This window comes from Cajanus cajan, chromosome 1 (genome assembly GCF_000230855.2).
Source record: "Cajanus cajan strain Asha chromosome 1, NIPB_CcT2T_4, whole genome shotgun sequence".
NCBI classification, from domain to species: domain Eukaryota; kingdom Viridiplantae; phylum Streptophyta; class Magnoliopsida; order Fabales; family Fabaceae; genus Cajanus; species Cajanus cajan.
The window spans coordinates 82,193,796-82,206,239 of record NC_138517.1 but is presented as its reverse complement, the minus strand read 5'-3'; the positions used below and the strand labels follow the sequence as shown (position 1 = coordinate 82,206,239).

The 12,444-nt window shown below is 27.8% G+C and overlaps 1 protein-coding gene and 1 pseudogene across 1 annotated transcript; one reads left to right on the top strand and one right to left on the bottom strand.

Moving 5' to 3' along the window:
- LOC109803175 (stigma-specific STIG1-like protein 1) lies at positions 1-688 on the bottom strand. The gene has a single exon (XM_020364628.3). The coding sequence runs from the start codon at positions 633-635 to the stop codon at positions 183-185; it is 453 nt and encodes a 150-aa protein (XP_020220217.2). The 5' UTR covers positions 636-688; the 3' UTR covers positions 1-182.
- A 9,342-nt stretch (positions 689-10,030) lies between these two features.
- LOC145954104 (uncharacterized) lies at positions 10,031-12,001 on the top strand (annotated as a pseudogene).
- The last annotated feature ends 443 nt before the right edge of the window (positions 12,002-12,444 follow it).

Here is a 12,444-nt window from a genome sequence, read left to right as displayed (position 1 = left end):
TATCATCCTATAATGATCACTTGCGCTCGTTTATTTAGTCACATACAACAAATTGATTACATTTTTCTCGATCATTATATCTTTAATTCTATAAATAATTAAATATAACCAAATAATAATGAAAACTAATTAGTTAATTATTGGCATACGTTCGGAGTGAATGTCCCCCATGATTAATTGATTCACGCATAGCTGCACAAACCATAAACGCAGGAATCCCCTTTGTTGCACTTGTTGCCACATTTTCCACAATGGTGCTTGTCGAACATGGTGTTGACACACTTACCTTTGCAACACACCTGAGAGTACTTGCACCTCTTTCCACACATGCCACAGTTGTTTCCGTCCGTTGAGACATTCACACATTTTCTGCGGCAACAATCAGGCCCTTCGCTGCCCTTAACACGACAAACTCTAGGGTACTTATCACAAGTCATGACCCCATGCACATTTTTATTATGGCCATGCACGCCTCGGAGAGAGGCAAATTTTTCACTTTCAGAAGATGGGGCTGCGGGGTTTTTAACGTAAGTGAGGAATCGTGATTCTTCTTTGTGTGGTGTTTGTGTTTCTGAATCAGCAATGACCAAAGGCATTAGCATGGCCAGAACGAAGAGTATCTGAATGAACTTCATATTTTGTATAAAGTAAGATAATGGTATTGTCTTGGATGGAAAAGAAGGGTGCTTGGTGGCTATATATAAAGAAGGAATGGAGGAAATTCAATGAGCTTATGTTACGTGATAGTATGAATTGGAAAGCTGCAAACTGTGTGTTAGTGGAGTGGTCTAATTCAACTGCTAGCTAATTAAATGTGTGGTTAAGTAACGAAATTAGATAGGCTTTTTCTGCACGTATAAACCAAGTCTAAAATACGTGGAAAAAAAAATGTGAAGTGTCCAGAAAATGCGATGAGAAGTCGTTTTGTTGTGTTGTTATGCAGATCGTGATTCGTGATTGTATAGATTAGCTACTACTCACAGGGTTCAATCGGTTTTAATTTGTATTTTGCTACTGAAATTAACAAGTGTCGTAAGGAACACTTAATTGCTTGTACAAAAGTATAAAGGAAACGCAGTCTGTCTTTCCTGGAATGGAATAAACCAAAAAACCGTTACAGAGGCACTGCTCTTTCCTTCTCTCTGACCTTCCCTTCTGGTGTAAAATTAAAAAAAGCACCGCTAGTCAACAATAATCAACCCAAGTCCAAGATATTTATTGGGGGCTGTTATGGGGTAATAATAAAAATTTAGGGGTTGAATAATTTACTGCTCCGCCTTGGAATTCAACTTTGCTCATCTATATGTCAACAAAGTCAAAAGTATTAGGTTTAGAAGATAAAAATAAATTTAAAAAAGGTTTTTAAGTCAATCTAATTCTTTCTCATTAGTATTTTCTTTATTATTGATTTAAAATCATAAACTTTGATAAGTTATATCACTAATTAAAAAAACTTATTAAATGTGATGTGGGATTTATACAATTTATAATTTTTAATAATTTTTTTAATACCACTTTCATTTTTATTGATAAGACTTAATTTAAAATAATTATTTGTTTCTTTATAAAAGATCTAATTTATATCATCTCATATTAATTATTTTTAAATAAAAATATTTTTAATTAAAATATACTTTCTTAATTTAATAAAATGTATTAATTACAAATTTTTTAAAAAACATACACTCTAATTGATTAAATAAAAAATAATATTAATTAGGGGAGATAAATAATATAGGATTTCGCTCTAATTTGTTTAAAGATATAAGTATTAATTAAGAAAAAGAAATAGTATATGATAGTTTTAGAAAAAAGGTATATATAAATAGAAAAATTTATAATTATTAACTAAATTAATTACTTTTTTTTTTAATTTAGGTGAATTAAGTAATTGAATTTTATGTATATAAACAAAGAAAGTAATAGAGTAATATAGAGAGTGTCATTAAAGTTATTCTATAAAATAACCATCTTAATTTTTTTATAAAGTTTTTAATTAAACAAATAAGTTTAAATTCATATAATATTATAAGAGTTAATCACCTATACACTGCTAGTGTAAAGTTTTTTTACACTGACAACTAATTATATCTTTTAATTGTGTTATATCATTATAAATACATTTACTTTTAATAGTGACATAACACAATTAAAAGATATAATTAGTTGTCAATATAAAAAAACTTTACACTGATGATGTATAGGGGAGGTGATTAACTCATATTATAATTATTCAAATGTTTTGTGGGTGTACAGTTTATTTTAAATTTAACAATTACTCAGAAAAGTTTGGTTAATGCGCCTTTCGGAGGCTATTATATCATTTGTACTCGTTGATTTCACGCACTTGGACATGTTATTGCTGTTATAAATTATTCGCCTTCTTTTGTTTTTAGTACATTTCTTAATTATTTTGGTATATATACATAAATTTTAGATTTATCAACCGATTCCTCCCCATTTGCATGCATTGCTAACCATAATTAATTAACAGAGAGATCATTATAAGGTGCTCCTTAATTTAATTATTGAGAGAAATACAATATTTTATTATATCAATATAGATATACATATACACATATTGTTACTAGGGATGACAATGGGGTCCTATGGGGCGGGTAATAGTAACTTTGTTCCTGTCGCGCTGGATGAAAATTGGCTTCATACTCATCCCATATTTTTGCGGGTATCTATTAAGCGCGAGGGTATCCATGAATTTTTTGAATATCCACGAATATCCATTGATATTTATAAATTTTTTAAGAAATTAAAAAAATTATATTACAAATAATTTTAAGTTTATATTTAATGTCATTGAAATATTAAAAATAAAAATTCAATGTTAATTTTGAACTTGTATTTAACGTTAATTTTGTTGAAATAATAATAAAAATACTAGATAATCAATAACTTAAAATACATCAATCTCCAAGTAAGTGAAAATCTCATATCACAAAGATGAGAGAGTGTAGTTTTAGAGTTATGATGTATAAGGATAATTATGATATTTAAGAAATATTATTAAACGGGTATCCGCAGGTATGGATATCATCATATCCGCCCCCGCCCCGTTTATAAACAGGTAAAAAATTATCCGTTCCCATTATCCGCCGGTACCTAATTAGTCTATCCATTTATTATTCATAATAGATTTTACTCGCAGATACCCGCGGATGCGTGTATTTTTGTCATTCCTAATTGTTATTTTATCAATAAGTAATCATTGATTTAAATCATATTAAATTTAATTTTTTTTAAGATTTTGAATTTGAATTTTATAAGAGAAAAAAATGTGAATTGAAAAAGAGATTTCACTAAGATGATTAATCAAATTTTTTTAACAAACATTAATTATTGATAAAATTAGTAAATATTTTATATATATAGTTGTCTAGATTACTTAAAAAAAAGTATTTAAATTAAATATCATGGAATATATAGTCCATGATGCCAAGAAGAAACATTTCTATAAAAATGGAACATATATGTAATTATTTATTTCATATATAAAAAATAAAAACCAATTACAAGAATCAATCAGGTAATTAACAATTAAGAAATATATTATTCGTACAAACCAATAATGCAGATTAAGAACAAATTTTAATATAACTAGCAGCACTCCTCAAGTGCTGATGGCTGCTTTGTGGATCACAAATCAAAATGATCAATCTTAATTGGTCGAAAGAATGCTCGTCAATCTGTTTCAAATTCTATGCATAGCTGCAAATCCCATAAACACATGAACCTTTGGCGTTGCACTTATTTCCACATTTCCCACAATGTTTCTCATTAGTCTTAGGGTTCACACACTTGCCTTCGCAGCATATCTTTCCGAAGCTGCATTTCTTTCCACACCTCCCGCAGTTAAGTCTGTCTGTGGAAAAGTTGACACATTTTTTGGTGCAGCAATCAGGGCCTGCGCTGCCTTTAATAAGGCAAATCTTAGGGTTCTTGTCACATGTCAACGCCACCCTTCCATTCTGCGAAAGGAACCGGCTTCTTCCTCGGACAGACTTTGGTTCTTCAGTTTCTGAAGATGTTGCTGACAGAGTAGTGGCCAAAGCCATTAACATGGCCACAAGGAAGAGGGTCTTGAAGGACTTCATCATTATATTTTGGTGTGTTTGTGTTATAAGGAGATAGAAGAAGATTTGATGAAGTAATGGGGTGGATATTTTGATTCTCCAAATCCAAGTATTTATAGAAGGTTCGTGGAGTTGATCAGGACATTAATTGCATAGATTACGTGCATGAGCTAATAGTCTGCGTGTATATTGCTAGTTAGTAGTGGTCTAAATCAACGGCCAAATTAAGTAACATGTGTAACCAAGTTAGGCTTTTTTTGGCAAGAGCTTCAAACTTTATTACTATAAACTAATCAGCTGAAAATGAAGGAAACATATCCGAAAACCAATGTAATAACATTGCTAAAATGACCTCAAGTTATTAGTATAAGTAACTCAATAAATATATTCTTTTAATTAAAGATTAGAGTTTAATTTTTGTCTTGATATATATATATATATATATATATATATATATATATATATATATAAAGTCTATCCAATTATCCAAAAATATCACTATCACTTGGATATAGATGATAGGATGAAGTTATACTTCTTAATTATATAAAAAAATTGTGCTAAAACGATATATCCATGAATGATGTTAACTATATTATTGGTTTAATTTGTAATAAAGTTGATGATCTACGGAAGGCAGGTCGTATATAAAGTCTTACGAAAAGCAACTAGTCGTTTATATACAACACAGTTTATACGGGAACCAGAAAACGGATACAGAACCACTATACTGTCCATAAATTCCAACCCGCACAGTTTGACCTTTGAAAGAACGAATTAATTTGACTTCTCATATATACTTCAAGTCAATATGTAAGTAACAAATTAATTTTGATGACGGTATTTTTTTAATTCAAAAGAAAGAAGTTTAGTTTGAGTTTAATTTTGATACGTTTTCAATCTAAGAGTTTTTTACATTCACGTTTTTTAAAATAATTATTATAAAAATTAATAACTTTAATTACATAGCAGTTTATGATTTAATGACAATTTAGAATATTTGATTTTTGAATTTATAAATTGCTATGCAATTTATGATTTAATGAATATTTATAATAACTTTAGTATATTTCATGAAATTCATAAACTTTTTTTTAGTCACACCCATGATCATTTCTTTTGCTTTTTCTTTCTTTCATTATAAGAAATGTTACATATAATAATATACAAAAAGTATTACTATAAGTATAATATATGTAAGTATATATATCTATTTTCATATAATTACACACAATTTTAATGTTGATTTTAAATGAGATTTAACAACATATTTTATGTGTCATTATAGCCTATATTCACACTTTTTAACAATATATTAATATATATTATATTTATTGTATAGGTAAAAATAATTTTTAGTGACAATTTTTATGTTACTATATAAAAATTTTCTTGTAATGTCTCCCGCTATATTCCATGGCTTGTCATATTTTTTGCGAGGCTGTAGGGGTTTTAATAAACTGTTAATTTGAAATGTAGCGTACGTATACGTGTAATACCACTTAACATGTTGTATATCATTTAATTTCGCCTTTTGTTCCTAAAAGAAGGCCAAGTTTGGTATCATTGTTTACTTTTCAATATTGCCAACTAAATACGATTTCAAATTAAAACATTCTAAAATTTATTATATATAGAGAGAGGAGGGATCCGTTTACTTCAGGAGTAAGTTTATCTAGATTTACTCTATTCAATAACTCATATTCTACATCAAATTTCAATGATCCAATCATTGAGTTTGAAATTCTTAATATGTAAATCAAATCTATAAATTTTAAAAAAAATTAAAAATCATTTAATACTATATTTCATTAATTCAAATTGACAGATAATCATAAAAAAATTTATATGTTGATTTGAATTAATGAAAAGAAGTATTAAATGGTTTTCAAATTTTAAAAAAATTTACAAATTTGATCTATATACCAAAAATTTTAAATTCAACGATTGAATTATTGAAATTTAATGTAAAGTATGAGTTATTTAACGAAGTAAATCTAAATAGACTTACTCCTTAAATAAATAGATTCATTATATATATATATATATATATATATATATATATATATATATATATACATGCTAGTGGGGTTGGAAAAAGAATATTGTTCTGAATTTTGGGCTCTAAGAAGTATAGGTCGAATCCAATCAGTTCTACCTAATAAAGGATCTTACAATAGGCGTTAGATAAACTTTTAAAAAACACTTTTAACAAAAAAAAATGTTTATTTATTTATTTATTTTTATAATTATACAATCATTTTTAGAACGTTTTATCAATAATTTCAAAAGGTTAAAAGAGCATCCACATTCTAGATTCGCTTTGGTAATGAATTGATTTTAAAAGTACTTTTTACATTATAGTATGATTGATATAGAAAGATTTTTCTAGATCAATTTTAACCAATTAAGAATGTTTAATTCAGTATAATCAAAATATCACCTCTTCACATACTACACATTGATTTTCTAGGAACTAACATAAATTTCTGATGATAAAAACATTTTTTGTATTAGTTACTTATGGCCAACCCTCGCATAAGGCTACCCCACCCCTTGCTTTAGACACCCTAAAAAAATTTATATAGTATTAATATATATACAATTATTATTATTAGTTTATCTAGTGTAATATATAGTCATGAAGGTGTAGTTTTTCTTTGGTGAATAGTTTAATTTGAACATTATTGGAGACAAAATCACTTTGTTTAGAGTCCCTATACAATATTTCTGATATATAATGTTCCTATTTTTTTTTTATTACTCTCTCACACTTAAAAATTAATTAGTCATTAATTTCAATTAAATAAGTTATCTCTTAATATATTAATTCTCATAAAAATTATCCCCTAGCTAAAAGGTTCATAAATTGGCTACATATCAAATTAAAAGCCACTCTCTCTGTGTCTTCATTTCGTCATTAACACACATCTAACATCTTTGTTCCTGGATTGCTCATCACACATTTCAACAGCCCATCTTCATCTTTCTTTGATAATTGACACACATTCATATTCTTCATTTATATTTCACTTTGCCCCCAAGGTCATTGTTTTTTCATTTGCTTATGGACATTTAATAAGCTAAGCACATTACACAAAAAAGTTGCATTTAGCGACCGACAAATCCAAAACTCTTGGTAGAGTTGGGCATCAATGGCTAGGTTCAACCCTTTAATCATGGATTCGTCCTTGATATGCTAAGAAGAAACATGTCTATATATAAAGGAACACATAATTATTTATTTCATATAAACAAACAATTACAAGTTATTCTTCACAACAATGAGGTAACAATTAAGGAAATACATCATTCGTACAAACCAAGTCATCATCAATGCAAAGAATAAATTTTAATATAACTAGCGGAACTCATCAAGTGTCAATTGCTGCTACTCCATCTCTTATTCAATTGATCCAAAGAATGCTCGTCAATCTGTTTCAAATTCTATGCATAGCTGCACATTCCATAAACACAAGAACCTTTGGCGTTGCACTTGTTACCACATTTTCCACAGTGCTTCTCGTTAGTCTTAGGGTTCACGCACTTGCCTTCGCAACATATCTTCCCGAAGCTGCATTTCTTTCCACACCTCCCGCAGTTAAGTCTATCTGTGGAAAAGTTAACACATTTTTTGGTGCAGCAATCAGGGCCTGCGCTGCCTTTAATAAGGCAAATCTTAGGGTTCTTGTCACATGTCAACGCCACCCTTCCATTCTGCGAAAGGAACCGGCTTCTTCCTCGGAGAGACTTTGGTTCTTCAGTTTCGGAAGTTGTTGCTGACAGAGTAATGGCCAAAGCCATTAACATGGCCAAAAGAAAGAAGGTCGTAAAAGACTTCATCATATATTTGTCTTTGTATTGTGTTATGTTAAGGGAGACAGAACAAGATGAATGAAAAGGGTTGGGTTTGATGATTTGATTTAAAAGAATGCTGCGAGTATTTATAGGAGGTTCGTGGAGTCTTGCGTGCGTGCATGAGATGAGCTAATAGTGTGCACGTATGTTTTTAGTTAGTGGAGTGGTCAAAGTAAATGTGTAAACCAAAATTAGGCTTTTTATTTGGCAAGAACCAATGAAATAACTGTACTAAAACGATATATATGCTCGAATAAAATTAACTAAACTTGGTTTAGTTGTAACTTGTATTAAGTTGATGAAATATTATTGATGCCAGGTCGTATATAAAGTCTTAAGAAAACCAACTAGTCGCTTATATTCAGTCTACGGAAACCAGATTACCGTTACAGAACCACCATACCTTGCATACACATTCCAGCAGTAGCATATTTTGACCTTTTTGTTTTAATATGTAGTCCACGTTTAGGGTTTGACTTCACATTTCTTCAAGCCAATGTAATTAACTAGTTAAATATTGATTTGGATGACGGTGTTCTTATATTTATACAAATATATTAGAAGTTAATTCTCACGTATTTGAACCTTTTGTAAATTGCTGGCTCACATTAGGGTAGTGTTTGTATGATGTTCAGAAAGGGTATAACACGTGCAACTTTGGTAATGGCACGTGCAAGTAATATTTAAAGATACCACTTAACATGCTTATCACTTTCTTCTACTGTTTCCTGACGAAAGCCACCGTTGTTTACTTTTCCAATTTCATATTGTCAAAATCAATTTTGGGAAATTAGAAGCCAAAGTGAAAATTGATAATATGATATCGTTTTCTATTTTTGTTGCTAGGTAGGCTCGGGAAGATAAAATGTTATCAAACGGGGTTAATTATAAAGTTCTTAAATGATATTTGTTTTTTTTCGGTCAGAAAGAAAGTTATATTTATTTAACTTGTTATTACCACTTGTTATCATGTGTATAATGTGTTTATCCGTCCACTTAAATATAATATGTGATCATTGTTATTATTGATAAATATTTTTTTTTTTAAATTATACATTTGTTTTCTCTATTTTTATTAATCTGCAATTTTGGTTCTTATTTTAAAATAGTTACACATTCAGTTTGTTTATTTTTAAGAATATAAAATTTTGATCTTACTATCAATTTAATATTTGTTGATCGTTAAATTGTAATATTATATTTAAGTGACATGATATATAAAGATAAACTTTTTTAAAAAATAATATACAAAAGATGTTTATTTGTATTTATTTTAAATAGTGATTAATATTTATATTATTAATAAAATTTTAAAATATATTATTGTACCTTATGAAGGATTTTAAATAATGAGTAATTTTAGTATTTTGTTAATAAATAAGTATAAGTAATAAGTAATGAATTTCGTTTAATTTATATTTAAAATATCTTAATTACATTTTTGCTACCTTAATATGTTATAGAATTTTTTTTATGTATAAATATGTTTTAGATTAAATATACAAGTTTGATATGTTAATATTTTAATGTTTTAGTTTAAATATGTAAATTTTTGTATGTTATGACTTTCATATATATATATATAATTTTATTTTTGATTGTTTCGTATTTATGTTTTAATATAATATTATTTTTATGTATTTTTCCCTAATATGTTCTTGCATAAAAAAGGGAAGGATTTTTTTAAAATTTTTTTATTAGGCTCGCAGATTTCATGAGACGGATAGGGGCCATGGAAAAAAACAGAAGATCATTTATTTCACAATCAGATTTATTTGACATATTAAAAATGTAAGTTTCGTGGGCTGAGCCTCAAACAAGTCGGGTTAGCTCCTAATAAAGATAGACATGTTTGAGTAATAACTAGTTTCCAAGGATAAGTTTAACTAATGACTACGTAAATAATGAGAAATTTTAATCATTGGCAAAAATATTACATTAATAATGAAAAATTTTAATATAAATAACAACTTTACATTAATAACTTAAAAAATTATATTAATAAAGACATATTTTAGATATAGACAACACTGTTACATTAACTAACTCTTATTTTAACTAAAATTCTTATTCAAGGTTATTTTGTGGGTGTGATAAGGAGGTTGAAAATTTGACATGAAATTAAAATAGGGATTGAATTGGTTTTGATTTGGTTCTATTAAGTGAAAAAAAATAAATCAAAGAGATAATTGAGAGTAAATAAAATTGGCTTAAGAAGGAATTTTAAGAGACAAAGAGTGAAAGAAAAAAAAATAAAAAAAATTAGGAAGTTGGTGAATAAAAAATATACGATGGATCCTGTATAGAAGTATTAATATGTATAAAATTATATTAAAAAAATAATTTTATGTTAAAAAATATAACAGTTTTTTTTTTAAAAAAAAAGAAAATTTTACTGTATAACGTTCAGTTTCTGCACTCCATCAAGATTTTTAGTTTGTTTTCGCTGACAATGTAAATATATAAAATGATGTGAATTTTACGTAAATTTTTTATTTTGTTAGGTGGGGATGGAAACACAACCTATATTTATTATCAGAATGATTGCTTTACTTCTGGTTTACAATTCGTATTTTGCTTTTTTGTATCTGCCCCAACATAAAACAAAGTTGTTATCAGTTTATTATTGATATCAAGAATGGCATTTGACAGCTATTTTCTTGCAGCCAAATTTGGTGTTGAACCATCTCTGTGCGTGGATCTTGTAAAACATATCACAAATTCCCAAACCTTGAATTTTGTAGCCTAATGACAATTGGCATCCACTCCAGAAAATTTTAAAGTGGTGACTATACATTTTGGACATGATTGGTTGGTCTTTTAGGAACTTTCTATTTAGTCTTCTAGATGATTCTCCAAACTAAATATTCTTTTGTACTCTCCAGACGTTATCCAATTTCAGAAGTGAAGTTTGTAAAGCACTTGGAATATCAGAAACACAATGTGAGTTGTCAATGGGCATGACTGGAGACTTTGAGCAAGCTGTAAGGAATCCTCTTCTTCGTTGGAAAATGCATGGCTTGGCTTGGATTGGAACTGCCATACTTGGGACCAGACAATATCCGATGAAAGAAGAGGAATAGCTGTGGTCGTTTTGCAGTGTTGTTTGTGTGGGTATATTGGTGCTTACATTCACGTGTCAAAGTCATGGAGCAGCATGAGCAAATTATTTAAGCTGGAAATACACATTTTTTTTTCAATTTAGTCCCACTTTAATTTTTTGTTTCAATTTGGTCCCGAATAACTTAAAGGCTAGAAACCTATTTTGGTCCCTTATAATCCTTTTTTGTTTCAATTTAGTCCCTCGTTAATTTTTAGTTTCAATTTGGTCCCAAACTAATTAATTGGTTTCAATTTAGTCCTAAATTAATTAATTAGTTTCAATGTGGGACTTCCGTCCAAATTATTTAAATGGAGTTAATTTTTGGCCACGTGGATGCCACGTAGATGCATACGTCCACGTGGATGAGAAATTTTTTTGAATACACCTGGACCCGGAACGACCCGTTCTGAAACCGGAATGGGCCGTTCTGGTTGCAAAATTAAAACACCACCAGTGAAGCAGAACAGGCCGTTCTGCTTTCAAAACGGGCCGTTCTGAAATCAGAACGGGCCGTTCTGGTTTCAGAACGGCCCGTTCCAAAACTGTGAATAAAATATTCTTTACTTAATTGTGTTTTTAATATTATAATTATGCAATTTTGATCTCTAAGGTTTTAATTGAGTAATTTCAGTCCTTAAAAGATTATAGTTGTGTAATTTTAGTCTCATAATTTTTAATTGAACAATTTTAATCTCTCAAATATCATAATTGTACAATTTTAGTCTTTCTCATTAAAAATTTGATAATTTTAAAATTTTAATATATATATATATATATATATAATTTTAAAACTATATAATTGTTTGTTTATTTAAATTAACGTATATTTTTTTAATGTATCAAATGATATATATTTATTATTACTAAATAAATAAAATTTATATATTATTAATATTTTAATATTACTGATAAATTAATATTAATAATATTTTTACTATATTTATAAATAAACTAATAATTTGATAAATATAACTTAATATATATTAATATACTTTTACAAAAAGATAAATATATAAGATCATATATATTTTTTTTTTAATTAATATACTTATATTTTTGTAAAAGTATATTAATATATAATAAGTTATATTTATCAAATTATTAGTTTATCTATAAATATATTAATAATATTATTGATATAATATCGAAAATTATAATATACGTTAATTTGAATAGATAAATAATTATTTAATTTTAAAATATTATATATATATATATATATATATTAAAATTATTAATTTTTGATGGGAGAAACAAAAATCATATTATTATGATATTCGAGGACTAAAATTGTTCAATTAAAAATTGAAGGACCAAAATCGCGCAATTGCAATTCTTTAAGGACTAAAATTATGCAATTAAAATCTTGGAGATCACAAAACTGCACAATTGTAA